Source organism: Rhea americana, unplaced genomic scaffold (genome assembly GCF_003343005.1).
Source record: "Rhea americana isolate MKP2758 unplaced genomic scaffold, rheAme1 scaffold_47, whole genome shotgun sequence".
Classification (NCBI taxonomy): Eukaryota; Metazoa; Chordata; class Aves; order Rheiformes; family Rheidae; genus Rhea; species Rhea americana.
Genome location: NW_028186612.1, coordinates 1,465,785 through 1,493,318, shown reverse-complemented (window position 1 = coordinate 1,493,318; position 27,534 = coordinate 1,465,785). Strand labels below are relative to the sequence as shown.

The window sequence follows — 27,534 nt, the reverse complement described above, 5'->3', positions numbered from 1 at the left end:
TAGCCCTCTCTGGCACAGCTAACCTGTTCAGCTAAGGAGCTTTCCTCTCACCTACATTCTCATGTTTTGTTTTGCAGTCTAATAGATTTAATAGACGAATGTTCAAGAGATTTAAATATGTAATAGAGCTCTAACCTCTCCTTTTTCCTTTCCCCAAATTCAAAAATGCAAAATGGTAAGTAAGAAGTTGAAAGTGCCACTGTTCTACACTAAAATTGTGTTCAGTGAAAAGCAAAGACAGTATCTGAGCAGCGGCACTGGCTCTGCCTCCCACTACTTACRGCAGTCAACCTGACTTGAGAGCAGTAAAAGCGCACCCAGGCACAGGGCTCTTCACTATTAAAAGCCAATGTTTGAAGAAGTTATACTAAATGGTGAAAGAAAACTTTAGAAATGTTTGAACAGACTACACTGCAAAGTATGAACTAAATGGTGTGCAACAAAGTCTTCCTTAAAAACTGTAAGGGAAAGGTAACAAGAAAATAGGATTTACCATACTGCAATACATCAGTTATCTACAAAATGAAGTATCCTGCCTACAATGGAAAATCTTTAATCATATGATAATCTGGGAGGTGCAATACAAGCTGGAGCATAACTAAGCTTTTAGATGTAACAACTGGAATCCACATAATTTTTAACATTATCAAGAAATATTCATATCCTAGTAGACTGTTTCAGAAAGAATCAAGCAAGTCTAAATTTTTACAGCAGCAATTCTACTTCTCTTGCATATTCAAATGTATGAGTTTAAAATGAGTATCTAGCAAACAACTTTAGAAAATAAAATAGACTTTTTAATTTACAGAAATCCAGAAAAATCTCAGATACTTGAGACATAAAAGCTCAATTCTACAAAACAAGAGTTTCAATGACTCCAACAGAGTCAATCACATGCTAAAACTAAGCTTATTCAAGCAAAATTAGGCTTCTTACAGGATACTCTGCACTTCTGGCATGGGATTTGGGTTAAGGATATAACCACCACAGTTTAAAATATGCAACTAATTTATGTCATAACTGGTATTAATCATCTCATTTGAATATAGTGTACTTACATCTTTCAGGAGCCTGATCAATATGGTCTGGACAAAGGAGGGACAAGTTACTGAAATCCTGAAATGTGCCTGCTCCAGCAGCGCAGGGATAATGGTACATCTGGGTACATTTCTCTTCACAGCATTTGATAGTGGCTCCAAGGTGCTTACAATATGCACATCGCTGAAAAATAAACACAGGAATCATGCAAAAAATTTGTTTTTTTTTTCTTCTCAGTTCATTTTCAGCCAGATCAGTTCCCCAGCCTCATTTAACATACAACCATCAAGGTCAGCAGAAGGGAGTTAATACTGAAGATGAAGGAACAAGTGGCTTCCAGTGGCACTCTCAAATCCTTACATCTTAAAATGTTTAGCAAAACCCAAATAAATATGCTCTGATGATTTGTATTCTTCTTGCCAGGAAGAAGCATTTTGTTTGTGTGTGTTGTGTAACTCACATCCTCTGTAAAAAGGCTTGGTGATTTATTCTGAATAACAAAAGGCAGACCATAACATGTTGGTACTAGGTTTGTAATTAAAAATCATGTATCTCTAGATACTTCAATGTAAAACTGTACACATTGTATTTCACTTCTATTCTACATTTCTGATAATAATGTCTTACCAAAAATATGCAACACTATGTGTCGTATGAAACGATTCATTCTCTGGGAGGATAATGCATTACATAATCTAGCACCTCTTTCTCATCTCTTATTTCGATGTTACACAAATATCACCACCAAGCAAACTTTCAGAAGTCATAAATACACAATTATAATTAGAGGCCATAGTCACATTTGTAAAGAATTCTCAAAGAATTACCCAATAACCCTCCAATTCTTTATTCAAGAGGGAACAGATTCCATCAGCCTGCTTATAAAATATCACCCACACCTTTCTGATTCACTTAATCAGTCTTTTTACTTTCTTGGATCTCGTTAAAATCCCTGAAGCACTGTAACATGCTTTTGCACTTTTTCACCAAGGCAACAGTACTTTTTAAGGATAGAGCACAACACTGTAAGATGTGGAGTAAATTTAAGAAAAAGCAGGTCAGTGGCTCATAGGGAGACATACATAATGTAAAGCAACAGCTGAGCTCAGCGACCCTCATTTTTCATAATAAAATGTATACTTTAATACTAAGATTGGCATGCTTGTTTACTAGATCAAGTGACAAGTAAAATCTAGATAGAAGCATATTCCAAAACGAAGGGAAGTTTTACACTATATTTGCTTAGTTCTTAGAATACAGAAAATATTTATTACCATAATTCTTTTATGTTTCAAAGTTTGGCCTGAAATTAGGCATAAAATAACGCTACGCTACTACAAGTCTGCAGGCATTAAAAACAACCTACCTGAATATACGAGTAACAAAGCTGTCTGTATTAACATCTAAGCTGATATTCTTAAAACCAGATAAAATTAACATCTTTAGCAAAAGAGCTGCTTGCACAGCAGCTCATGGACAGTGACAAGGAAATATTATTTTATGCTAGAAAAATACACCTGCACTGTAAAAAGATAAAACATTTATGTGCAGAAATTAACACAGTTCACTATGGATAGCTACTGCCAAGTTTTTGTGCTACAGTCTTCTGGTCTGCAAGAATTCTCACCTCTACCTGTGTCTCTAACATCTACTTTAAGGATGAAAAAGATGCATTCTGTTTCTTTACTAGCCAGAATGCAGGGTGAAGATAAGCAAACAATTTAATGGAATTCCTGAAGCAGGTGAAAAAGGTAACAATAATCATTAAGCTTAAGGACTGACAACCAGTAACAAAAACCTCATTTTAGGAAACCAAGTATTACCGAACACTCATTAAGAATGCTGTTGAGTTTAAGTCATAGAGTTCAGATACCAGGTCAAGAAAATATAGCCTGAGGTTTCCAGCTTCATAACTGCAACAGTACAACACTGTACAAGCCATGGCATCATTTTGCGCTCAACACTCATATATCCTATTCAGATGCCCAAGATTATAGCTAAATCTCTGCTCTTACTGGCAGAACATAATGTTTTCAAGGATATTATTCAAGAAGAAAACTTTCAGAATAGGAACTTAGGAAAAATTAGGGTCCAAACAATGTCCATCAAGGAGGTATTCAAAGACTTCACTGGGTCCCAGAAGTAACCCTTAAAAAAGAATATTTAATGGAAGATAAAATTAGGGGGGAAATTGCAAATATTCAAAGAGAAAACTTTTACTCAAAATAGGAAATAATGAAGATGGATTATACAGCAATATTAACATCATTTTAAAATGTTTCATTTGTTTTTCAAAATCACAGGTCAACAATAGTACATAATAAGCCTATAAGCAGGTTTAGAACATACCTTTCTCCAAACACTACACAAATGAATGGTGTAAATTTGATTATTCGAAACAAGCAGAATATGGGATAACAGTAAAGCCCTGAAAAACACTGATGTTGATTTAAGGAATCATATAAAGATGCCGGAAGAAAAATGGAAACCCAAATTATATTTAATTGAACCCTTCAAACCCATCTGCGAAACTACATTGGCAATGAAAAGCATTTGGCAGCTAAGTAAAACACATGCTTTAAAAACAATGTGGTATATATCATCTGAAGCAAATAAAAAGCACAGAATATCAACATTTGCTGAATTTATAAGATAGATAAAGCAGTCTGAAGAAATAAATGCCCAAAGGGATATTTTGGCAACAGCTGCTGATTAGAAGAGTTCCTTTTCCAGCAGTAGGAGCCAAAACTTCCCTGAAAACAGGCCACATGCTATGACCCTAGAAGAACAAGTATGCAGCTATTAAAACTGACTGACCTTCATAAAGAAAAAAGTATATGCATGGCAAAAGTATATGAATTTAAAAAGTTTAAAAACTCTGCTAAATAAAAATCAAGAACAAATGCTACTTTAGTACTCTCTTGCTAAAATGTGCCATCAGGTCTGTAGGAGGTGGAAGGAAGGAATAAATCACATTTCCAATAATACAATTGTCTTTACCACGCAGTATGAAGACAACAAGAGAGAAAGACAATATGGAGTTTTCAGTTTCATTAACATGAGTACAAAATAAGGAGTTATGTGAAGGGGATGKAACCTGAATCAGAGTTTTCAAAGGATAGGTACAGGAAAATGCAAGTTGTTAATGGAAGCAGATTTTTTTTTTTTTTTTTGTGGATCCAAAAAATTTTAAAATCCTGTCCTACAGAAAAAACTATGCTTTAATAACATAGAGTTTATTGAAGATCCTACGAATACATAATGAACTGTCTCTGTAGCTTTATGACACTATGAAGTTTTTTTAGTTAGCAGAGTTAAAAACTCCTTCACTGGTTACCAAGTATGTTCTTCAGCAAGCTCCCTGCGCATTTGCCCATGGCAAAAAAGCTTCAATCCCATCCATATTTTCACTGTTTTTTACTACTGTCATTTCTGTCATTTAAAACTGCCCACATCATCTTCTGCCTTCTCTTTTTCATGTTTTCTCTCACATCTTTCTGATTACTGCACACAGACAGAACAGGATTGCTCTTTTTTGAAAAGAAATGGCTACATGTTCTTTCAATTTTCATTGTGAAATTCTCTTTATTCACCAATCCTATTAGTTCAAACATGACATTGTCATACAAACAAAATGTAAAAGAAGGAACTAAGCAAGTTAAAAGAAGATTCAAGGTAACTTGATCCATCACCTTCTCCTTTCCAGTTACCATAAGAAATCATCGCCTGATTTTTCTAGGCAGAATTAGTCTCATGTCATCTTCCCTATGTTCATCATAAATTCCCTAGCCACATGGTAACGTTAACCCATGTGACAAACATATCAGCTTCAATACTGCTGCTTCCAAATACTTTCTCTAAAATACATTAAAACGTTCACAAAGTTATAAATACAGTAAACATTTTTTTTTAAGTAAAGAAAAATGGCAGCTGGTTCTGTCAGTATCACGTGGGCTATTTCAGTCTCTCAAAACCCACTTTTGTCTGACACCATGAAAAAACAAGGCAACTACTGACAACGAAAGGGTGAACTTTGAGTTGTGTGTATAGCACTTCTCTATCATCACAGGAACATACTGATGTCACCTTCACTTTTCTTACTCTTATTCCCTGGTGCTCCTGAGTGTAAACTTTTCAGAACAAGAACGATGAGACACAGGTAGCTGGGTAAGTGAAGGCTCTTTCAGCACGAAGAGTCCTCAGCTTGACCAGATCCACCGATCTTTGAGGCTGACCATGACTCTGCTCCAACACGAGCAAGAAATCTTGGCCTGGGCCAGGAGCTGGGCAGACCGTAATCCCATTCCTTTTTCTGTTTTGATGCTAATAGGACAAAAGCAGTGGAAAGCTGCTATGACTCTCTGGTGGGGATTCCTTCGCTGTATGCAAGCTCTTAGCTGATGCACAGGCAGCTGCATTTGTACATATTTGTCTCTTCCCAAATCATAGTGCAGAGAACTGCTCATTTGCTTTACCTTCAATGTTTAAAAGGAACACCAAGGAAACGCCAAACTGACATTCTACCGCCATTGGTACGTCCACCCAAAACTGGCCACTTGAGTGCCTAGTCGCAGCTTATTTCCAACACTTACGTCCTAGTCTCTTTCAAAAATCAGATTCAAAGTGCATCCATCATGAAGTAAAACAGCAGAAACTACAAGGAAAAATTCTTAAAGACAAGAACTCATACTGACGTACTAGAATCGTAACTGCACTGAAATCAACTGAATAAAAAGACTAGTTACGGCTTGGAAACTCCGCTAACACCACAATTGCTATTGACTTTAATGGAAACTGAAGGCCAAGCTCTAAAATGGGGACATGAGGAAAAGCTTACTGTTGACTCTTTCCCACATCAAAAAAGTATCTAGAAAACATTTATTGCAACATCAACTTCTCTACTGCCCTGTACTTTGAAGATATATCTGAAAACACAAAGTAAATTCAAATAAAGAAATGATGCATATGTTCATTATAATGCGGGCTTTTATCCAGATAGCACTAAAGCGAATCAGAAGTCATATTTTATCATGATTTTATTGCCCTTAGAATTACATTACAGTATTAATTCTATTATATTGTCTCAGCAAGCGGACACGTAAGAAACAACTGTATTAGGAGGCAGACACAAATCAGAGATTAAAACACAGACATGGAATAAAAGCTTAGTTGCAGTCTGATTAGTACAATAAAATTAAATATTCCTATCAGGTATACAAAAATTTATTTCAAGCAAAAACACAAAACTTTTTCACTGATTATGAACTTATGTAGCTTTACAAGAGTCATTAGAGAAAACTACTGTTTACCATGAGCAATTTTAATTTTATGATAGTGCCCCATAAAAAACATACAACTAATCTGTCCTGTATTAAACAACATAATCTATTATCTGTATGAGCAATTTATATTTCAGACTGTTTAGCTACTTAAAACTGCTATCATACAAACTAACCTATACTGGGGGAAGAAGTGGACCTTAACATCCTGTCACTAATGAGACCTCGGAAAAACTTTAGTGTAAACAGTAGTTAATGAAGCATGTTTTCTGGTAGTCCTGGTAATCTTTACTGATTAATCTATGATCTGGAAAAAAGCTCTATATTGCTTATAGACACTAATCATCGTTAGCACCTCTAACATCAAAACCAATGTTTTGTTTTAAGTACTACAAACAATTAAGTTACAACAAAATGGCAAAAAAAAAAAAAAAAAAGAGTAAGTGGTTTCCCATCAAACTATTGATTAGAAAAGCTACTCAATCATATTAATTTTCAGGAGTAATGGAAATTGTCTTCTAGCTGTTGAATTTGATATTCATTATGCCGCACATTTGGAAGTGATTTAGACTTCTAACGTGTAATTCAGATATCAGTAATTTTTTGTTCATGAATCCTCAGCATGCACCAAAAGCAAAGAAATTAAATTTCAGATTGATTTAATCCAATTTTGTCTTGTTTTCTACCATTGTAGCATAAAATTAAAACGTTCTTAACTGAGGAAACCCTATAAGCAAACATTACCACAGTGTCCACCTCAAGCTCTGAGCACTCTTAAAGAAATCTTAAAAGAAAATCACAACAGTAGAAACAAACTATCAAGTTTTGTTTCCAGAATTATGTGAAAAAACATAGACACTGAGAATAGATGCAATTTGGCAAAATTCAACCCTTGACTGAAAAAGATTGTCTTCTAATGCAGAATTCTTGCCCAGACACTCCACCTGTAACTACCTGCCCCATAACTACACAGGAATAAGGAACAAAGGGGAAGAAATACTACTGATGATGAACAACTAGTGACTCTTTCATGTGTGACTAGTGACATGTCAACAGGGAAGACAGCAGAAGAAATTACTTTCAACGTGGAGATTTCAGGCTCCGATAAAGTGACTGCTTTGTTTCTCCTTCCCACTTGTTGACTCTTTTCTTCACCTTTATAAAAGGTTAAATAGATGTTGCTGATGGCGTATTAAAATTGGAACACTGAAACATTTCTGTTTTGCTGGGGTTTTAGTAATAACTGTAATATGTTGATCATATACAGAAACAAGTTTGGTAAGGGTAAATGATATTTTTTTATTTGATATCTGAGATAGTTGGGAGGAAAACATGCAAACCTTATGGCCCATAAACCCTTCTTCATATGATCTGAATGTTCCCAAAAGCCTGTCTATTCATAAATCCCACAGAAGGGTTTAATGTGCCCTAAAGTTGTATTCTCCTCACCATTAAGTAAGTGAGCTGAGTAACTGCATGCATATATCTTCCTCTACAGACTCTGTCTTTGCTACGAAGAAAAGTTGTTTTTTTTAATTCACCTCTCTACTTCCTACAAGGCTTAGGATAAAATAAGCATTCTGAGTGTATCTGAACTTCCTACACCTAACAACTCACCATTCTCTTAATTTTCATCTAATACCCACAGTGTCAGAAGGGCACATGAGCCTGTTCTTCAGTTACCACAGTTAACAGCGACAAAGTCAATAATGCTAGAGATAATTTAAATTCTGGTTATTAGGTTTCAGCATCAGTAACTTCAGGAAGAAATCATTAATTTTTGGTTTGAGGTTGCTTTTTTGGCAGATTCAGACTATTTTATCCATTCCATTTGATTCATGCTCCAAAGGTCTTAAGAGCCATGTGTAGACATTTCTTTTGTTAGCAGAGCACAGGCTGAGCCACAAATTGTTGGAGGCTTGAAAAAATAATTGTGGGAAACATTGCTACACGCTTGCTGCTTAATGATCATCATCTCTAGGCATCTGTTACTGAAGACACAGTACTGGGATGAAATCAACTTTCTGTCTGATGCAGCATAGCTCTTATGTTCCTAAATCATATGTAAGGATTCTGAAGTGGTTTGTGAATTCTATAGGTTACGTCTATGCTAGAGAATCTCTGCTGCTACAGCTAGCTTGACCTAATTTACTGGCAGAGCCATTTAATAGAAACGCACTGACACAGAGAATTTTCTGCTGATACAGTTACATTATGTCTCCAAATGACACAAGGTCTGAGATGAAGACATCTCAATTTCAGCATCTAAATTTAAGTGTCCGCGAATGAGCCAAGTGTTTAAGCTCTCTGGAGTTGCTGTGACTGATTCAGTAGCCCAGCCAGGGGGTGTGCGTTTTCAGGCTCCACTGACAGTACTAACTAGATCTCCAATGACTATAATTGGAATTTAAACACTCAGCTCATAGGTAGATATGCCCACGTGGAGATCTTAAATTTAATGACAGTCTTGAGCTGAACCCTGCCTAAAATATGTTGACAAAAGCTCTCTGTTGATAACATAGTTAAGTCCACACCAAGGGTTTTACCAGCATGGCAGTAACAGCTAAGGTACATGAACGTGTTCCACTTAAAAAGACTTCCATATAGATTCAGTTCCTTGTAGATTTTCTGAGTCACAAAAATTTAGGCTAAAACTCCATATAACATATACCTAAATTATAAATGCTTCCGTAATATTTAGTCAAAACTCTCTGGCCACTTCTGAGACTAAAAAGGCAACAGGAAAAACATTATGCTCGTCTTAAAAACACTCACTCACAGAACTTGCAGTTTGGTAGGACATATTTGTGGGATGCAACTTTTGACCCTTACTCTCTCACTAAATGTGACCAAACTAATGTAAAAACATCCAAAATTTTTATCAGAGGAAAATCATAGAAATAGATACTCTCACTAATTATGAGTGATCCTCTTAGTTTCTAGCACTGATGAGACTGTGTATCTTCGGCAAAGATTGCTTAAGCAAGACCAGAATTGTGGAGAGGAAGTCTGTAACGAACACTCTAAGCCTGAGCACAATGAGGTACTGGAATGGAAAGCAGACATCTTTAAGGCTCTTGATAATATTGTCAAACTATGTGGGGAACAAGATTATCCAGTATACAGGCAGATGGACAAATATGGGTCAAAGTGAGAAATGGGACTAGACTGTGCCAACAATTCTGCTGAGACTGGGAGGAGAGAGAAAAAATGTGGTTTTTCCCTTCGAAGTCGAGGAAAGGCAGGGATGACAACTGAGGGCCAATTAACTAAAACTGGATGGAAAAAATGGGTAAACAGCTGAGGGAACAGAACTGCTAAGGCATAGGAAATGGTGAAGAGACAGACCTCAAAAAGAACCTGAGGACAAGAGAATAGAGAGGCTAAGGAGATGAGATGCAGGAAGAATGAGCAAGAGTGGAAGTGGCTGGCAAATCAAAGTGGACAAGAAGTCAAAAATGTGAAGCAACTGAAACTGGGTGAAGACTCCAAGGAGGAAATGTAACTACCCTCTGGCTCCAAGTGCTGTATCACCTCCAGTTACGCAGCTACCTCAAATAGCAGAGGTCTGCATAGGAGCTCTAAAGGTCTTAAACCTGCATTTGGGGAGGTCTGCCTTTTTTAATGCTGGGAAACTGCACACAGCCAATCACAAAGGAACCTGCAGATACATTGAGATACACATGAAGGAAAAAATGCATATGTACACAAACATGCATTTACCTTGAAACATAAGGAGGACTGCAGATCAAACATGGATTTAGTGCATAAAATGGATCTCTTAGGAAGAGCTGGTGTTATGCATTAAATATACGTCTGTTACTTCTAGGACTGTGCTTGTTKKGGGGGGGGGGGGGAAGAAAAGTGCGTTTTGAAAGAAGCTGTAGATTGCTTGGTGGGAGAAGGGGGAAAGCAATTAGTTATGTCAACTGAATGATGACCTGCAGAACAGTTCTAGCTCTACTTCCTTCATAAAATACCTTTCTAATACTGTGCAAGTCCCTACAACGGATTTTTCATAGTATTTTTCCAGTCCCTAATCTTACTGTTAAAAAGTGCGTCCCTTTTCTCCTCTAAAAATACAATCTTGATTTCTACATAGGTTATGAGCTCACAGCTTCAAGAGAGTGCAGAAAGAACTGTAATATCAATGCAAATTTCTAAGTAAGTCTAAGTATTTTCATAAGTATTTTCAAAACTCAAGTTCCAGAGGTCTCCAACCTGTTATCCTAAATTAGCAGATATTCTTAAATAAAAAAAAAAAAAGAATCCAACACTGACTGACTTATTTTAAGAAAGAAAAAGACCACAAGATGTGTAGAAAAGCTACATAAATAGACTCTTTAAAGGAATTCACACGTAAGTACTTCTTCACTAATGTTTATTACAGTACGATCATCATAGAAAAACTCAAGCAACAACGACATTCTTTTCAACAGTGCTTGAATAGTCCTCATAGCCATATATTGAACAAGGAAAAAAAACTGCAATATTGAAGAGATTTTTACTAAGACAGCAGTGTCTATCCTGGGGACTGAATTAGGCACTAGTTCTTCTGCATGTGACCATAAAATTAAAGATTGTATAATTAGGCATATGCACAAAGGAAATTAATTGTATGCAGGCAACCTGTCTTCTGGCATGTCCTTACTTTGCATGTTGGTTTTATAACCTTAATAATGTGATCTTTTAACAACGATTTTGTAGGTATATTAATTAACTTTAACAGAAAGTGACTGCCAGTAAAAGGCACTATATATACACTCAATGATATGCATAATTTATAAAGTAATAGTAGGGAAGAGGTGACAAGGAACTCTGGATTATGTACACACATATAAAATACAAGAATTTCCTGCCTTTAATACCTCTCTCATTAGTGAGCACCTCCTTAGTATTCCTTCCCCACTGACTGCCATCAGTACCTTATTGTTCATAATTCCTATTTCCTTGGCTGTTCCTAAACTGTGCTCTCCAAATGGCACAGAATCACTGTAAACAAAATCCTACATCTTCAGTTCACTAATTTTTGAAAATTGAGCTCAAATAAAGCAATTAGATGGCATACTTTGAAACTACCAGCTTGAAACATTAATATGATTTCTTTTCTAATAAAAGCTTCACATGTTTTATCTTGCTGAGGCTTTGGGTTTTTCCAGTCTCACTAAAATAGTCACTTACACTTAATTCCCTCCCATCCCTCATTCCAAAACATTATTTCCCCAAACATTACATACCCTASTTTTTTTTAATTCACTACTAAAAAACAAACAAACAAAATAACCCCTCCTCAAAAGCCCAAGTCCATTGTCTTTCTTCTAATTAACTTGTGTTGGATCTCTGACATTCCTTGGGCAAGCATTCTGAAGGGTGACATCTTGACCTAGAACTTAAAGCCCTTAAAATATTGGTCAAACATTTAGTAGGTAATTCAACTGCTGTTCTGTAGGGGTTGAGCAGGGAGGAATGTTCATTTTGTAGTATGCTGCCTCAGTAGCTTGTGAAGAAAAAAGCTGCCAAATTTTGTAATGAATTCCACAGAACATTAAGTCTCATGCTTAGTAGAAGCCATAATTGTTAAGTAAATGATATCCTTTTGATGAATACCCTTCCTTGAAAACAACATTGATTTTTCTAACCCTTTAGCAGTGTCCCAAAACAGATGTGCACAACTGCAAATTCTGTTTGCTTTCAGGTTTACGAAGTGTGATGACATTTTTACTATCATGCATGAGCCCTTTTACCCAGGAGTAAAATAAAACACAATAATTCCTCACCATCTGTTTGTTAATTTTGCATTCATTTAACTTTGCATTGTAAACTAATAATCATTTTCTTATAATATAGTTTGTTCCATTGGCAGAAATTACAGCTGTTCAATTAAAAAAAGAACCGTTTATAACACTATACAGTTTTTCACTAAATGCTTTCATTGTTCTTAATTATAGAGATATTAGTGCCATCAAAAGGAAAAAATCTGCCAGGAAATAGTGTTGCGTTTTATATGTCATGGATTCCCTTAGTAAATGTACATATTTACGTCTGTTCCAGCACCAATTTCCACCTGGTCTCTTTTACGTTAGTATTCCTTCTCTCCTCTACTAAACTCCGCATGTTTCTTAATGTTGCAAAGTATACCAGGCTGCTTACATTCTTGAAAGAATAAGGGACATACAATTACATAAAGTCTCAATTTCATTTGTAGAGTACAGTTAAATGAAGCAGAGTCCTCTTTCTTCATATTGTTTTCTTCCCTTAATCTCCAATGACAGGCTAAAGGAGTTTTTGACAGTTTTATTCTTGTCTGGTTATAGTTAAACTAAAACAAGTTAATAATAGCTTTTTCTCAGCATGCTTATAGTAAAATGGGGAAATCCCATTCCTTTATTAAAAGTAAAACCACATTAAAACAACATGAATAATACATCAGAAGTAGTGAAGGGGAAATAACTTGCTTCAATAAAAGACAAGGTCCCAGAGAAAGAACAGGAGCCAGCCTGAGAGTCCAAGAGCCATGTTTTGAATTCTGTTTTACTCCCTGGATAGTGCATTTTTACATCACTCCACACAGACCAGACCAAGTTTACAGTAAGGTTACAAGTAAGTCCCTAAGAGTAATTGTCCCACACTATCTAACACAATGAAAACTCTGCATTACATTGTGGTTCCTAGGCTTAAAATAATCATCACGTACAAATAATCTCTTCAAGAGAGACAGTCTGCCCAACAAATTCATGTGAGCAGTCCAATAATACCAGACAGACTGTTCAGATGGTTAAAGCACGTAAGATTCAATCATTTCTAAAACCAATGTCGTTTCACAACATGGAAATGACAGATGAGCATTCTAACACAACGGTGTTAATAGCGCTCTCACAGTACAAAAACGAATACTTAAAAGGAGTATTAAAAAGAGACATCCATAAAGCAAGAGACGATCTACCACAGACTGGATCTATTTCAATTAAAGTAGTTAAATGAAGGATAAAACCCAAATAGGTGCATGAGCTAAAATCAGCACATTCACCTAAGTCAACAAACTTCCTGAAGTACCAAACACGACAGGCTCACATAAGACGAAGCAAGGGGAAGTACGACCATGCAACACTGCTGTGCTGCTTGACCTCTAGTCCTACCTGCGTCCTGAGTGTCCTGACCTTTTAGTTTCTCAGATGAGCGAATACTGCTGCCAGGTCTGACCTTTGCTAGGGGATTTATCCATCAAAATGTTTCAAATCTGACAGAAAGCAAACATTAGTGAAGGTGCCTAAGGCACAATCTGATGTTATGAAGCCATAACTGTAACAGTCTTCCCAACAAGTCACCATTTAGTTCAAGCTACTCTCACAAGGAAGTCACTCGTATGACATTTGGAATACCTGAAACTCTTAAAACACTCAACATACCAAATCCCTTTATGTTTTGGAAAATGTGTGTTTTCCTCATAAAGAATGATGATTACAACTGAACCTTCTCTCTTCTCGTATTATTTCTCCAAAAGTTTCCATTCACTTTTAAAGGTTTATGATTTGTCAGCATATCTCCCTGGAAATATCATACAAAGAACACCTAATACTGCCGTAACAATGAGCAGTAATTGAAAGGAAAAAAAAAATCAAATCCCTGTGTTTGCCTTGATAGTTGACAGCAGTTTATGTAGATCCAGATTCACTATTTACTCTGCAGAATCTTACAGTCTTCCCAGTTGTTTGCAAGGCAATTTCATATAGAAACAGAGCAGAAAAATATTTTCAAACAGAAGAAAACATTATTTTATTCATTAAAAATTGGAAGAGTGAAGGCTGTATATGAAAATACTTGCAGTGTTATTAAAAAGCTGGCTAGACTGCAGGCTGAACATACATTTACACTGTATCTGAGGTAATACCATGCCACTGCAATTATTTTAGAGTGTATCATGTTGTTTTACCAAGGTTAGATGCTCCAGAAAGTGGCTGTTGGGGGTGAGGGGGAGTTTTTTTGTTTTTAATAACAACAGCCACTTTCCCCCCGATATACTGAAGAAAAACATGACTTCTTTAAAGGAAATATGTTAAAAATCAATGAAGAAGAGACATTTTGGTAGAAAAACTTACAAGAAGTGCTGATTTGAGAATGTACCACTTCATCAGTCCTTCTGATTATTAAATAGGATTATTATTATTATTAATACTAATCATGACTATGATTCATGGTACACCCACAACTTAATTTTTGGCAGCTGACCTYTCCTTGGCTGCCTAGTTTTTATTTCCATGTAAGATCTGTAGAATGGAGAGGACAATTATGTAAATACAAATAAACAATATTAATTCTTTTTCTAAGGAGACCAGTAGCAACAGTAGTTAAGATAACTAGAAAAAATAGCTTTAATGCAAGTAATGGCTGTACTTATCACAGAGTGTTATGCATTGCAAATGAAGTGCCCTTCATGGCAGTTGGGTCATGTTTATGAAGGTCATGGTTCATAACATGCATCTCTCTCGCAYGATTTGTTCCCATGTTATAAAAAACATTCAAGAACACCTGCATTAATGGGACTACTTCATACTGATGTTGGTAGTATTTATGGTCAATCTGCAACTCTGGGGCAGAACATACGCTAATGGAAGTCAATATCAAAATCTTCAGGGATTTCAAAATTATTTTTTGCTAATGGGCTGTTAAGTGCCAATCTCAAAGTAGTTTTTAAGCTGCTGCTCAAAAGCAAACTGAAACCAACCATCCCCAAGAGGAGTACTCCTGAGTTTTAAATTAAAATACGTTTGTGCGTTTTGGAGGGGAGGGGTGTGTATGTGTGGTGAGGGAGAGGAGACTGATGAAAACGCCGAATGAAAATCCATAATATAAAGAAACCTGTAATTAGCAGGACAAATTATTGTTCAGATTTTCAACCAGAATAACCATCACAAATACTTTAGCACTCAAATTCCATTGAAGAGTCTGAACTTTGAAGTTCTCATGACGAAAAACGATTGACCCACGCCCATAAAACATCAAGAAGATATTATTAAATAAAACATTATATAAAAGGAAAACAGCTACAAAACCAAGACTAGTCAATTGTCTAACGCCATCCAAACAACATCCAACAACTACAGCCCAGGAAACATACCTCTGACTTGTCCCCTGGAATATTCTTCCTTTTATTCATGCATTATCTATTAAAGAACATGCTTCTGAAGGCAATGATGGTGCCTTTTTATTTCCTGTAAAGCTCACTATGTAATGAGGACCTGTTTTTGACCAGAACTAACTAATATTAACTATAAAAAATCAACTAGTCTTTTTTTTCTTAACAGTAACCATCATATAAATGCAAAATTAGGTCTTTAATCACTAACAACAACAAAATCAGTTCATGTTAGCTACAGAAAAGGGTGAATATATTAATACGAAACAATGAACGAGGTGATGGTAGGGTACAAAAATGGGGGTTCTATTCAGAAACCTATAGGTAGTATGAAATAGGGATATTGCTACACTTCCTTTTAATGGTTTCTATTGGCTTTCTGTTAGCAGGCTTATTGAAAGATGTGTTGTTTTCCTAACTTTTCTTTTCCATACAGATCTCCACTCTTCTTACATTGCTGGAAATACTAATGCAATGGTCATTTTAATAAATGTTTAAATATTTTCATAACTTCTTAAGCAATAGTCTTTCGTTTCCATGGAATATTTGGGGGCATTATGTTGTCATTTTATTTCTCTTGTAATATTTGAGGTTCTATACTGTTGCTGCTGAGTACAGAAAAAAGACAAGAGGAAAGGTGGAGCAAGCAYCTGTCTGTTCTACAATAAAGCATCAAAATGGATTGGTTCTTCCTCCAAGCTGACACCAGAAGGCGGCACTATCTGAGGAAGGTACAATCTTGATTTAAGAGAGGGTGTGATTTTCCTCTAGTGGAATTTCTTCACATTTTCAGAGATCAGGTTCTCTTTAACTGAGGTTTAGCATGAGATACTTAAACTACAAAATAATTTGGTATAGATAAGATCATAAACTCTTCAAATCACATATCCAGCCGCTGAGCACCACCTCAAATTGAATGAGTATCTCATTGCCTTAATGCTTAAGAGTAACATTTTAAGGTGCCAGGAAAAAAAAAAAAAGAATATAAACATTTTCTTCGGTGATGTTATGAAACAAACTGTTTTCTACTCAAGTCATACAAAAAGGAAGAAAAGGTCTTTGTGAAACACACCACCGGTTTGGAGCACACACGTACTTCACAGCATTTCCTAGATTATTTCAGGGAATGTTCTTGAGTAAAGGAAACCTGCACTGGAAATTCCTTCAGGAACACAGGCCCTTTCATGTTTCCCAGTGAGGCCTTCCAGCTTTCATTTCCATGCTATTGCTGCTTCTCCCTCAGGCTCTCTTGGTGCCCCCAGTGCATTCTGTCTGCTTCCTACATTTTTCTTCACAGACCACCTCTAGCATACGTTCTTCACGTATGCTCCAATATCATCAAAAAGTGCTTAGAAATTTCTTTACAGGAATAATTTCTCTCCACTGATTCTAGTGCCACGTACTCAAAATCTAGAGTTCAAGGAAGGATTGTTTTTCAAAGCATTCATATTGGGGGAAAAAACAAAACAAAAACAAAACATTCCCCTCCCTCCCCCCTCCAGAAAAAACCCAGAGGGTGAAAACTTAAGGCTGACTCTGCTTTCCTGCCCCAATGCGAAATGTGCACCCATATGGGTTATTTCCTACAGAACAGTCTCCTGGCACTACAGCAGGAAACCAGGAACAACACTTCAGTAGGAGAAGCAAAAGAACAGGTGAGCCTGAAAAATAAAACACTTCCTTTCGATGAAGACCTAAGAACAGCCTTAAAAATCGAAGATTTATGCTCCATGAGCAGCTCTACCATTTACCCTCCCCATCTGCTCCTATTTTCCAAAAATACATCTACTATAGGAAGAATCATTTATGTAAATCAGTCTTCTTCCATTCTCTCAAAAATGGCATTGTGCTCCTGTTCAAATCTGCACAACTGCACGGCTAACTGGGCAATGAAGTCACCAAAATTCTAGCAAAGCATTGAAAAAAAACTTGACACTTTACTAACAGGCCTCTCTTAATCAACCTACATAAACCTAAAATACACATATTAGAATACATAAGCTAATCACTGTCTCTCTTGCAGTAGTTAGCAGGAGCTAAGCTCTAGCACATACTACTTAGAGACAGAAAGAAGGAACGAGATACACTTCCACTATAATCAGTAAGTTACAATGCGCACTGATAGAAGTACTTGCTGAGTAGTCAAATCTACAATAATTTCTTCATACATTTGGAAACAAAAATGTAGGGATAAAAATAGAGCTGTTACTTCACAGAAAGCTCAAGACAAAGTATATCAAAAGGAAAATCTCAGAAAATGAAAAAAAAAATAGAGTTAAAAGAAGTGTATTCCTACTCCTGCCTCATCTGAGAAGCCATCTGAGAGGCCAAACACTGCTCCAAACCTTGGTTCACAGATTAATGGTTCCCTTCATCTTCTATATAGAATCAATACATCCAAGATTATATAAAAATTATCCATAGCTAAGTTAGTCTCGTTATTGTGCGCTCCTTTTTCTGATCAAGAGGTCAGAATTACTGTGACAATATAGTCTAGGAAAAAAGCACCTGCTATAAAGACTGAAAAATCACATTAAAATATTTGTGCTTGTTACTGCATTAATGCCCATAAAAATCTTTAAATGAAATTTTTGTCAACATTTGGTATGTTGTTACTCTACTAAATACTAGCATTTAAACACTATTTTACGTGTCTCAAGAAAAGAAGATTTTCTGGTTTTTGAGATCCTAATTAAAGAGAAAAAATATGTTTTTTTGCCTTTCCTCCTACAGTCACATTATAGGTGAGAAGTAAACAGGAAAGGGTGATGTTTTCAATAATCCTAGTAATTTCTAACATCGATCCTTTTTCTTCCTTCTATCTGGCTTGCTCGCACTTCTTCCTCTCTATACCTTGTTTCTCTATTCTGTTGCAGGATTTTCAAATATGCTGCTATGGGGCAATACCTTCAAATGAATTAATTAATGGAAAATAATTTACAGTATTAAAATGGTATAAAGGCTGTACCCTTAGTCACTACGACTTTCTTTGAAGCACAAGACTTTACTTGTCATCCTAATCAACGGGGAAACGTCTATAAATCTCTATAGGAAATCCTAACTAACAAGAGGGAAAACTGACGCTATTCATGTAAAACTAAAATACATGATATCCATGGCTGAACTGTTACAGTAGTTCTAAAACATGCTAGGAATGGAATGAAATACAGAATTATCTAAAACCATAAGAATGTGTCTCCTTATAAAATATATGTCACTAGATTTGTCTAGACTTTCTCCAGCACTTGCAATGAAGAGCTACAGTTCTGTAATAGACAGCAACATCTTTAAAAAAAGATGTTATTTTGGCAGAATACTTCCTTTATCAAAATACAAGACGCAACCACAGAACTGCTAAGGTAAAATGAGAAGCCATTCCAAGAGACCAGCAAGATAGTCACTCCCAAACTTCAGTGAAAGCAGATGCAGAGAAGCTAAGTGCCTTGTGCATACAAAAGTACTATAAATAACTCAAGAGTCTGAAGAAGAATTTTTGAATACCAGAGCTGCTCACACAATATAAAGCATCTCCTTAAAAAAATGGATGAACACCAGGGACTTTGGTCAGATAAAGTATAAATTATTATAATGACATTTTTTATGCATTTTCCCTTGGCTTTAAGAATTGCTAACTCTTTCAATAACAAAACAGGAAGAAGGGAGCTCTTAGAACATCAAGGATGCAAATCCTGTAACTCTAYCCTGAAGAAGGAAATCACCATTTGCTTTGTTCAGCTAGGAGGAGATCATATATGAAGCTCAACATTGCCTTTATGTTCAGGATTTTGTAATCTAAGGCATTTTCCACATACAGTTTTGGTACTGATAAAAATAAAATTAGCTGAAAAATTAGTACAGTTAAATAGTGCAATCCTCAAGAGGGGACAAAGTTAACGGTATATTGAGATGTTCTCTCTTTGCATACAAGGATCCATAGAAGAAGGCACAGTTTTAGCCAAACAGATCTTCAGCTCACATAAAGCAGCATAAGCAAATAATCAATTCAATCAAGCACAAGTTAACAAATAATCAATAAAAACACACAAAAGTCACAAGATAAGGAATATACTAAGGCTACAAGATGAAGGTATATTCAAAATGTGGACAAACACTTAAAAACAATGCATACATTTCAAAATGTTTTCAAGTTTTTCTTCCGTTTATTTCTTCCTCTTTAGAGTTTAGCTTGATAAGCACCATATTATAATTGAGCCTCGAGCAAACATTTAAAAGGAGCAGATGGAAAGGGCTTTAACAAACAATTAGGTAAGATATGTAATGCATAAGACCTGTTGGGTTGCCCCAAGCTGGAAGCATCCAGAAGCAGGCAGCACAATCTCCTGCCTCTGGTGACAGAATTCAAGGGAAGTACTGGGAAAAAAAAAAGAAAAAGAAAAAAAAAAAAAAAAAAAAAAANAAAAAAAAAAAAAAAAAAAAAAAAAAAAAAAAAAAAAAAAAAAAAAAAGATTGCATTATCATGCAAAAAGGGGGTTACAGGAGACAGAAGTATAGAAACAGCAAGGCAACAAGGCAAGCTACTATTTGATTAGGTTGCCTCTATGCAAAGCAGCAATTCCTACAATTCTCAGTAATGATAACATGAAATAAAGCCTGAAGAAACTAAGCAGGAGACAGAAACAGGCGCCTAGGACACAGAGAAAATACTGCTTCGGTTAACTAAAAAGAATGGATAGAAGCGAGATGATAGCAATTTTTCAGCTGTCTTTGGCTGCAAAAGTCTTGGTCCTGAAAATACATTTGACTATTATTGGAAAAATGAAAGCTTTAAAATAGATAAATATTTTAAAAGTTACATACACATACATCTTAAGCAAACAGAAATCTACATCTTATAAAATGGAAACAGAAGAATACAGTATTTTGGAACAACCGCTTTAGACCCTTCATTAGTACCATATTTTCCCCATTCATTCTTTAAGTAAACAGCAACCTCCCAACCTCCTTTGTGGTTTCCACCAACACTGTTTTCTCTGACTTCAGTGTCCTTGATAAATTCTCCCAGACTTGTAAACTGCTTTCTAGGACTTATCAGCAGAGAAAGCTGTCTGGGAAAGTTACCACTACAGTCCTTCCTTGTGCACAGTGTGTTCAAAAGTGGTTCAAATACATTTCAAATACATTATCTACTGAGTCCTCCTTAAAGTCAATTCGTCAACTGAGCTACTCAAGCATTAAAAAAAAAAAAAAGTCTTTCTTCGTTCCAATTTATACAACTTCCTAAACCATTACCACAAATCATTTTCTCTTTCTTAGCAAGCTATGTATTCTCTATTTAATATTGTGTCTGCACAACCCACCACGGTTCTTCAAGCCACTTTACTGCAATTTGATGCACGCTGCTGTACTTTTAAGTGCAAGCAAGATAGGAAGAGAGTACTTTCAACAATTACAGGCTAATATTAAAAGAGATTTGGAAGCTTGAACTGTATAAAAAAAGATATAGTTGGATGATGTAAGGCAGACAAAGGGTAAAGTTTACTACTTCCTTAGCAGAATAAAGAGAAACAGCCACCTATTCAATATATGTAAAATAAACAAGGTAATTATAAAGTAGTATTTAAGAATACCTGAAAACATTTCAAAAACCCACTGTTGTTAAAATCTGAGCGGATGCAAGCCCTAGAGGCCTCCATTTTAAATGATAATGCCAGTAAGATTATCCTGTATCAAGCTTCCCAATGTCAAAAAACAGCATAATTAAGAAAGCACAAGGCTGAAGCCAGAAATATAAGAAAAAGCAGAATTCTCTGCCTGTTCATGTCTATCATTTTTGCAGCAAAAACTTTGTGACTTCTGTTCAACCATTTTCCTTGTTTATTTTGGTAAATCTCCACTTAATACCGTATTTGCACCTTTCTACAAACTCCTGTAGAAACACTTTGCTGATTAAAGTCAATCTTCATAAAGCTGACAATATGACAACTTCTTTGCTATGCTGATTTTTATATACTGGGGAGAGCACTTAGAAATTATAAGCGATTTAGACGAGTTTTGCATCAAGAAAAAGATCACTATAAGCTTTCTTTCCTTCTGTCACACTCTTGAGGAGTTTTTTCTTTCACAACTTGAAATAAAATGATGATTCAAAAATCCCATGAAAGCCTATTAAATACTGATGGAAGCAAAACTGCCATGTCCAGGTGTTCAGACTCCTTAGCTTATAGACTGCAAGCACCAGAGATAAAAATATTTTTAAGTGTCTTCTTCAAAACATTTCTGGCATAGCGTTCAGTATGCTTGTCACTCGGACCACCAATTTTTCCTTATAATTTTTTAACCTCATAAAGTGGTCCTGAGAAAATCAATGATCCTTTCTCTCAATTGTTCAAATGAAGGAGGTAAGGAAGATGAGCACTAAGATGAAACAAGTCACCTGTTTTGCCCTTGAGGGCTACAGCACATCTAGCATCACACACTTAACAGTATATTCTAGCTTTTATTTGTCAGTGGTTCTAAAGTAACATGATGCACAAGATTTTAAAGACCTCATGTATATATACACATATATATTTGTAAATATTAATATTAAACACAGGCAAAACTGAGACTTTGAAAGGATGCCAAAGAATACACTTATGTCTAGACACATGTTACAGATTGGTCAGATTGTCTGATAAAATAAATTGCCAGGTATTCAAAATGAATGAATCAAAGGAAAGAACACAAGAAAAATACACTAAGCACACTAACTTGTTAAGCATGTACAGATACTGCAAACTCCATGCTACCACACTGCAAACTCTCAGGAAGCAAGGGCTGAACAGAAAACAAAAATGAATTACATACATACTTTGGAACAGGTCAATGAAATATGTCCACACAAGCTTTATTAATGCAATCACAAACTCAGTGAAGCCAAGTGGACATCTCGACTGGTAAACAGAGTAATAAGAAACACTGTCAAATCTAGTTAAAACACATTTGCAAACAACAGACCTCCTAACTAATGAGAAACATGAACATAACTAAAAAATTAGAGACCCTCAAGATAAGAAAAGATCCAAACTATTCTCCACAAAGGAAAGAAAAATGAAACCAAAGGACTTCACTATCAATAAAAAGTTTGTTGCATTTCAAAAATCAGTCTGTATATGAATATTACAAGGAAAAGAAAACTAAGCTAAGGAAAAATGCCATGGCAGTAGACCACATCATAAACTCATAAAATACCAGAAGGACTTCCAAGAAGGTCTAAGAAAGCAAAAAACAAAAAAGCAAATTTGGTGGCAAGTAGAGGAAAAAACATACAGCTTTTTTTTATTTAAACTATTTTTCTGTTAGCCCTTAAGCACATACTTGTATCTACATTGCCAAAAACATTCAGAACATTTAAATAGAAACTTGACTCTTCTAAAATCCAATAGCATCACACTAGAAAGAAGCCCCAAATTTTAGCAGAACACCAGCAGCTATAAATGCAAAAGAAAGAGTAACTGCAATACCTTTCAATTAAAAATGAAAATGTCTTGCATGAATTTTTCCACTTAATGCTGACTTTCCACTGCACAAATTGGCATAATCAGCAGCTTGTATTTTTTTGTGTCTTCTCCAGCACATCGACAATTTGAACAGTTTTCAGAACAGTGAGAAATGATTACAGAGCTCTGTAGTCTGGACACAATCAGCAGAAACAGGATTTCTTCGGCTCAAAACGAGTTACATAAAACTTAGAGCACCCCCTATGTTGTTGCTCCATGGTCAGGAAGAGAGAACTACAGATAAGGTTGCTCTTTATTTATTTATTTATTTATTTTTGGGGGGGGGGGAATACAAAAGCCAAAGCTTCCCTGGATATCCCCTCATGTGACTGCAGGCAGCATTTCATCTAGCTGCTCCTCCAGAAACAAGAGGAGCACAGTTCAGCTCTCACTGCTCTCCTGGGGATCTCAAACAAGAGGAGCAGAAAAGAACAACCATAACAACTTCTTTCTTTGTTGGTTAGCTGTTGTTTTACAGGGAAAAAAGCTTCTCAACAGTTGCAGCAAAAACTGAATATGCAGTATGCAAAACGGAATTTTTCATCTCTCTGCATTACACTGAAAATGTTACAGCATACTGAAAAATTATCTGCGGAATTTGAAAAGATTACAGATGAAACTACACAGTGGCGTATGAAAAAACAGGACAAAACTGAACTATCACACTAGAGAGAGATGTGGAATTCCTCAAAAATTCTTATTTAAACATTTGCATTATGAACACCTACACAAAAAGTGGCTAAGAAGTTACGCATTATCAACACAGAGCAGTAGCAGGATCCCATATAGCGAAAAATGGAACCGAAATAATGAAAATTGGATGAAATTCAACAAAATACAAACTTAAGTACTGTAATCAAGGATTTCTGTTTTAAACTAGAATATTAAAATTAAAATGACTACAGATGGGAATGAACTGCATTTATTCGCTAATCACAAAGTGATTACAAAACCACCAGCATAATCAGCCAAAATAAACTTATAAAAAAAGGCTGTAAAACTTCCAGTAGTGAGATTTTTTTTAAATGATAGCCAATTTTGAATGTTCTTTCAAAATATTTTTTTAGTGTATGCATGCATGCGCACACACACTTTTTATCATCATCTATCTCATTTAGAACTTAATTCCATCAGATTCTTTCATTCTGAATAGCATACTGTTTTGAAAGTAGATGCATAGAAATTAAAGTAAAGCACTTATTCAAGTATATATACAAGCAGAAGGTGCAAGGAAAGCTATATAGTAGAGTTGTACTGGAAGACTAATTTCAGCAGCTTTTTACTTCATACTATGGAGGACATTTGCTGCATCATTTTGTTATCTTAATATAATGCAGGAAAACCTTTAGCCTAAGCACGCTCACTGGAAAAAACAGCAAAAATTATACAGATCTTTTGATATTATAACTGATTAATACCAAACAAACTAAAATTACTGAAATAATCTACTAGATGTGATTAAAGACGACCAAAAACATAGCAAAATATATGTGAAATATGTCTTTTCATCATTCCAAAATGTTGCTCACAAAATGACACCAGAAGAAATGTACCTTTTTCAAAGGTACCTACTTTTTGAAAGTTTACCATTTCAAATTGAAAGACCAAGTACAAATGTTTATTTCTACCAATATTTAAAATAACAATCTAGGTTTTGCAGATACCACCAGTTTTCCTCTACCAAACTGCTATTAAAACTAATATGAAAATAATTAAAGATTGTATGACTACATTTGAATCATACAATTTCACAACATAAACTGGTAGAACAAAAAGTATTTCTTCTATTCAGATGTGCGCTTGCTAGTTTGAACTCAACTTGTCTTTTGCCTGTATTCTCCTTTGGTTAGCTCGGTTCTTTCCACATTCTAGTTACCTCAAAATTGTCCCTAAAGCCTACAGTAATAATATATTCCATACAATTCCAGAAACCTCTTTAATACTTTGAAACAGTCTATTTTATCATGAAGACCTGTCCAATGCAAGCTTATTGTGAACGTGAGTTCAGTGAACTGCATGAGGATATTTCTGGTCTCGCCTCATATTGTGTTGATTTACTGTATTTTCTTCTCCCTTCTTCCCCTCCCCTGCCGTATTTTATTACTCGCTTGAATGTTCACGTCATTTTACTCACTTCTGTGCTCCCTGAGACAACAGCTTTGTCCACGTTCACTGATAGCTGCTCTTCAGTCTGGCAGACTCCCAAAGACCACTCCGCACAGCGGTGATGAGCCCAGCAATGACCTAATGCATTACAAGAGAGAAATAGCTTCGAGTTTGCAACTTCATCAAATACTACATGTAGGTATGGACCTCGGTTTTAATAGTAAATACTTCCTGGATAAAACAAATAGTCTTACTTTCTCTTATTTTTGTTTTTGCAACAATATTTAAAGCCCTTAGTATCATACACTACATATCCTGCAGGCTTTTTGGTACACAAAGCATCTTCCTTTTCCATTCAGCATACTCCGCTTATCTTTCCATTTCTAATTTTCAGTTGCCTGATCACACAAGCATAACAAGAGGATGCACAAACAATGTTTGTGCGCAGGACACACACACGCACAGACTTAACTGATCTTTTATTTCACCATAGATAACATTTGCCTTTGTACGTACTCTTAACTTATGATTCTCAAGGACAGGACCCAGATCTGTATATATAGAACATGCCCAAAGGATGCTTTATAGTTCTATATTAAACTTTTAAAATGATCTAACAGAACATAGCATGACTAGCATCACAATTTTTAAGAAAACTGTACCAATACAGCAAACACATTACACAGAAATAATTGCAAATGCTTTACTGATAACTGCAGATCTGCATAACAAAAAACAGAATATGCAGAATTCAGCAGGTACCTGTTAAAAGAATTTTCTAATTCAGTCCTGGGAAAAACAATGTAAGTATAAATGATAAGTATTTCTTTTCTCATCTGAAGGAATCCTGTGACAGTTTTTTATTAGATTCAAGATGATGCTTTTTACTAGCTGTTGCAATTAGATATTGTAGTCAGTCAAATTATTCAGTAACAAAACTCCAAAAGCTCTGTAAAAGAAGAGTCATCTATAAATAATGATGACTTGAAATAATTTAGATTGATTAGCCCCATCCCCAAGCTACAGTATAACTATTTAAAATAATCCATAAAAAAAATTGTAATTAGGTTTTGAAATCAGTTTCCACAATTATGAAAGAAAGATATTTATATTTCAGCAAAGGTTTAATCTCAAATAAATTTCTATTTCTGAGGCAAAATATGCAAGTGGACTACTGGCATCAAAGCACTTAAATGCTTTCTGAAAAATTTATAACTAGACACGAAGAAAAGCTCCTGACAGTAGAAGGCAAAGTAGACAGTTTTCTGACTGATAAGCCRCTGAGAATGGAAGCATGGAAGTATATTACACATTTACCATTCTGTCAATATCTGATCTTGTAAATCTTTGCTTGCATTATTTTAGATAACCCTGCATTAGCAGCATGAGATTGGGTAAAGGTAGAGGATTAGGCCTTTAAGAATTATATTAAGCTGTATCTCTTTTTGTTTTCTTCTCTCCAAAATACAATCATGATCCTGAGCTGAAGACACTATTTGCTGAACAACAGTTTTGCAGTAGATTATAAATATTTTCTTATATGAAGTTAAAGTGTCAGTCACCAATATTCTGTCCAGTACTTGAAGTTGAAATTATTCAGAAACACCAGATAACATTGGCAAAAGCTTAAAAAACATAATCAAACACTTGATGAACACCAGAGCACAGAAAACCAAGAGCTGAAAAACTATCTTCATTATCACTGTAGCTACTGTACTACCTAGCAGTGGATAGGAATGAGAAAAGAAGGGTTAGTAATGTTTTCTTACCTGTTGGCTCAAATAAGGCTTGAACATCAATGTCATCTGGTAAGCCAACTAAACTGAGTTCATCCCAGAATTTGACAACCTGATCGTCAGAAGCAGTTTGGGTGCTTACACTTGAACATGATGCTATACTCGAGCGTGATCTGTATTAGGGTGCAGAAAACCAGATTTAGAAGAGTTTAAATTCATTGTTGAATTAGTAAGATGCTTTCAATTGATTCAAAACTCAGGGAAAATGAGTATGGATTTTTCCAAGCATGATAAAAACGTCTATTAACACCTTCTCACACTTTAACTCAACATTTTTTCTAATGACAAATTTTTTAGTTAAAGCTGCTATCCAATAGGGGAGGGGAAAGCACTTGCTAAAATGCTTCCTCCTTTTCATTTGTACAGGACATGTGTGCTTTTTTTTTCCATTTCTGTTTAATATTAAAACTTTTGTTCAATATTAAAACTTGCCCACCCGCAGGAACCAAAAACTAAATAAGAAATCTGTGTTACTCTGGTGAAGAAGAGATGTGGAAGGAATAGGAAGTGTCAACGAAGGGCATCAGCTGCAGCTTTTACATAGCCCTCTCTTTGCAATCTTAAGAGCTGGTCCATGGTAAGCACTGACTGTATCCTCAAAGGAAACAGGCCATGTCAGCCAGAGAGAGGTATGGTGCCTGGCTAAATCACAACTAGTGAATATGGAGGTGGGACTTAAAAAA

General features: G+C 35.6%; 1 protein-coding gene across 12 annotated transcripts in view; it reads right to left on the bottom strand.

The window, feature by feature from the left end:
- KMT2C (lysine methyltransferase 2C) overlaps positions 1-27,534 on the bottom strand; it is a 202,542-nt gene that overhangs the window by 95,773 nt on the left and 79,235 nt on the right. For all 12 annotated transcript variants that reach the window (XM_085316432.1, XM_085316438.1, XM_085316434.1 and 9 more), the window contains 3 exons: positions 26,825-26,964; positions 25,084-25,193; positions 1,059-1,221 (listed from right to left, as the gene is read on the bottom strand). In XM_085316432.1, coding sequence (XP_085172558.1) covers positions 1,059-1,221; positions 25,084-25,193; positions 26,825-26,964 — 413 coding nt within the window. The remainder of the gene's footprint in view (positions 1-1,058; positions 1,222-25,083; positions 25,194-26,824; positions 26,965-27,534) is intronic.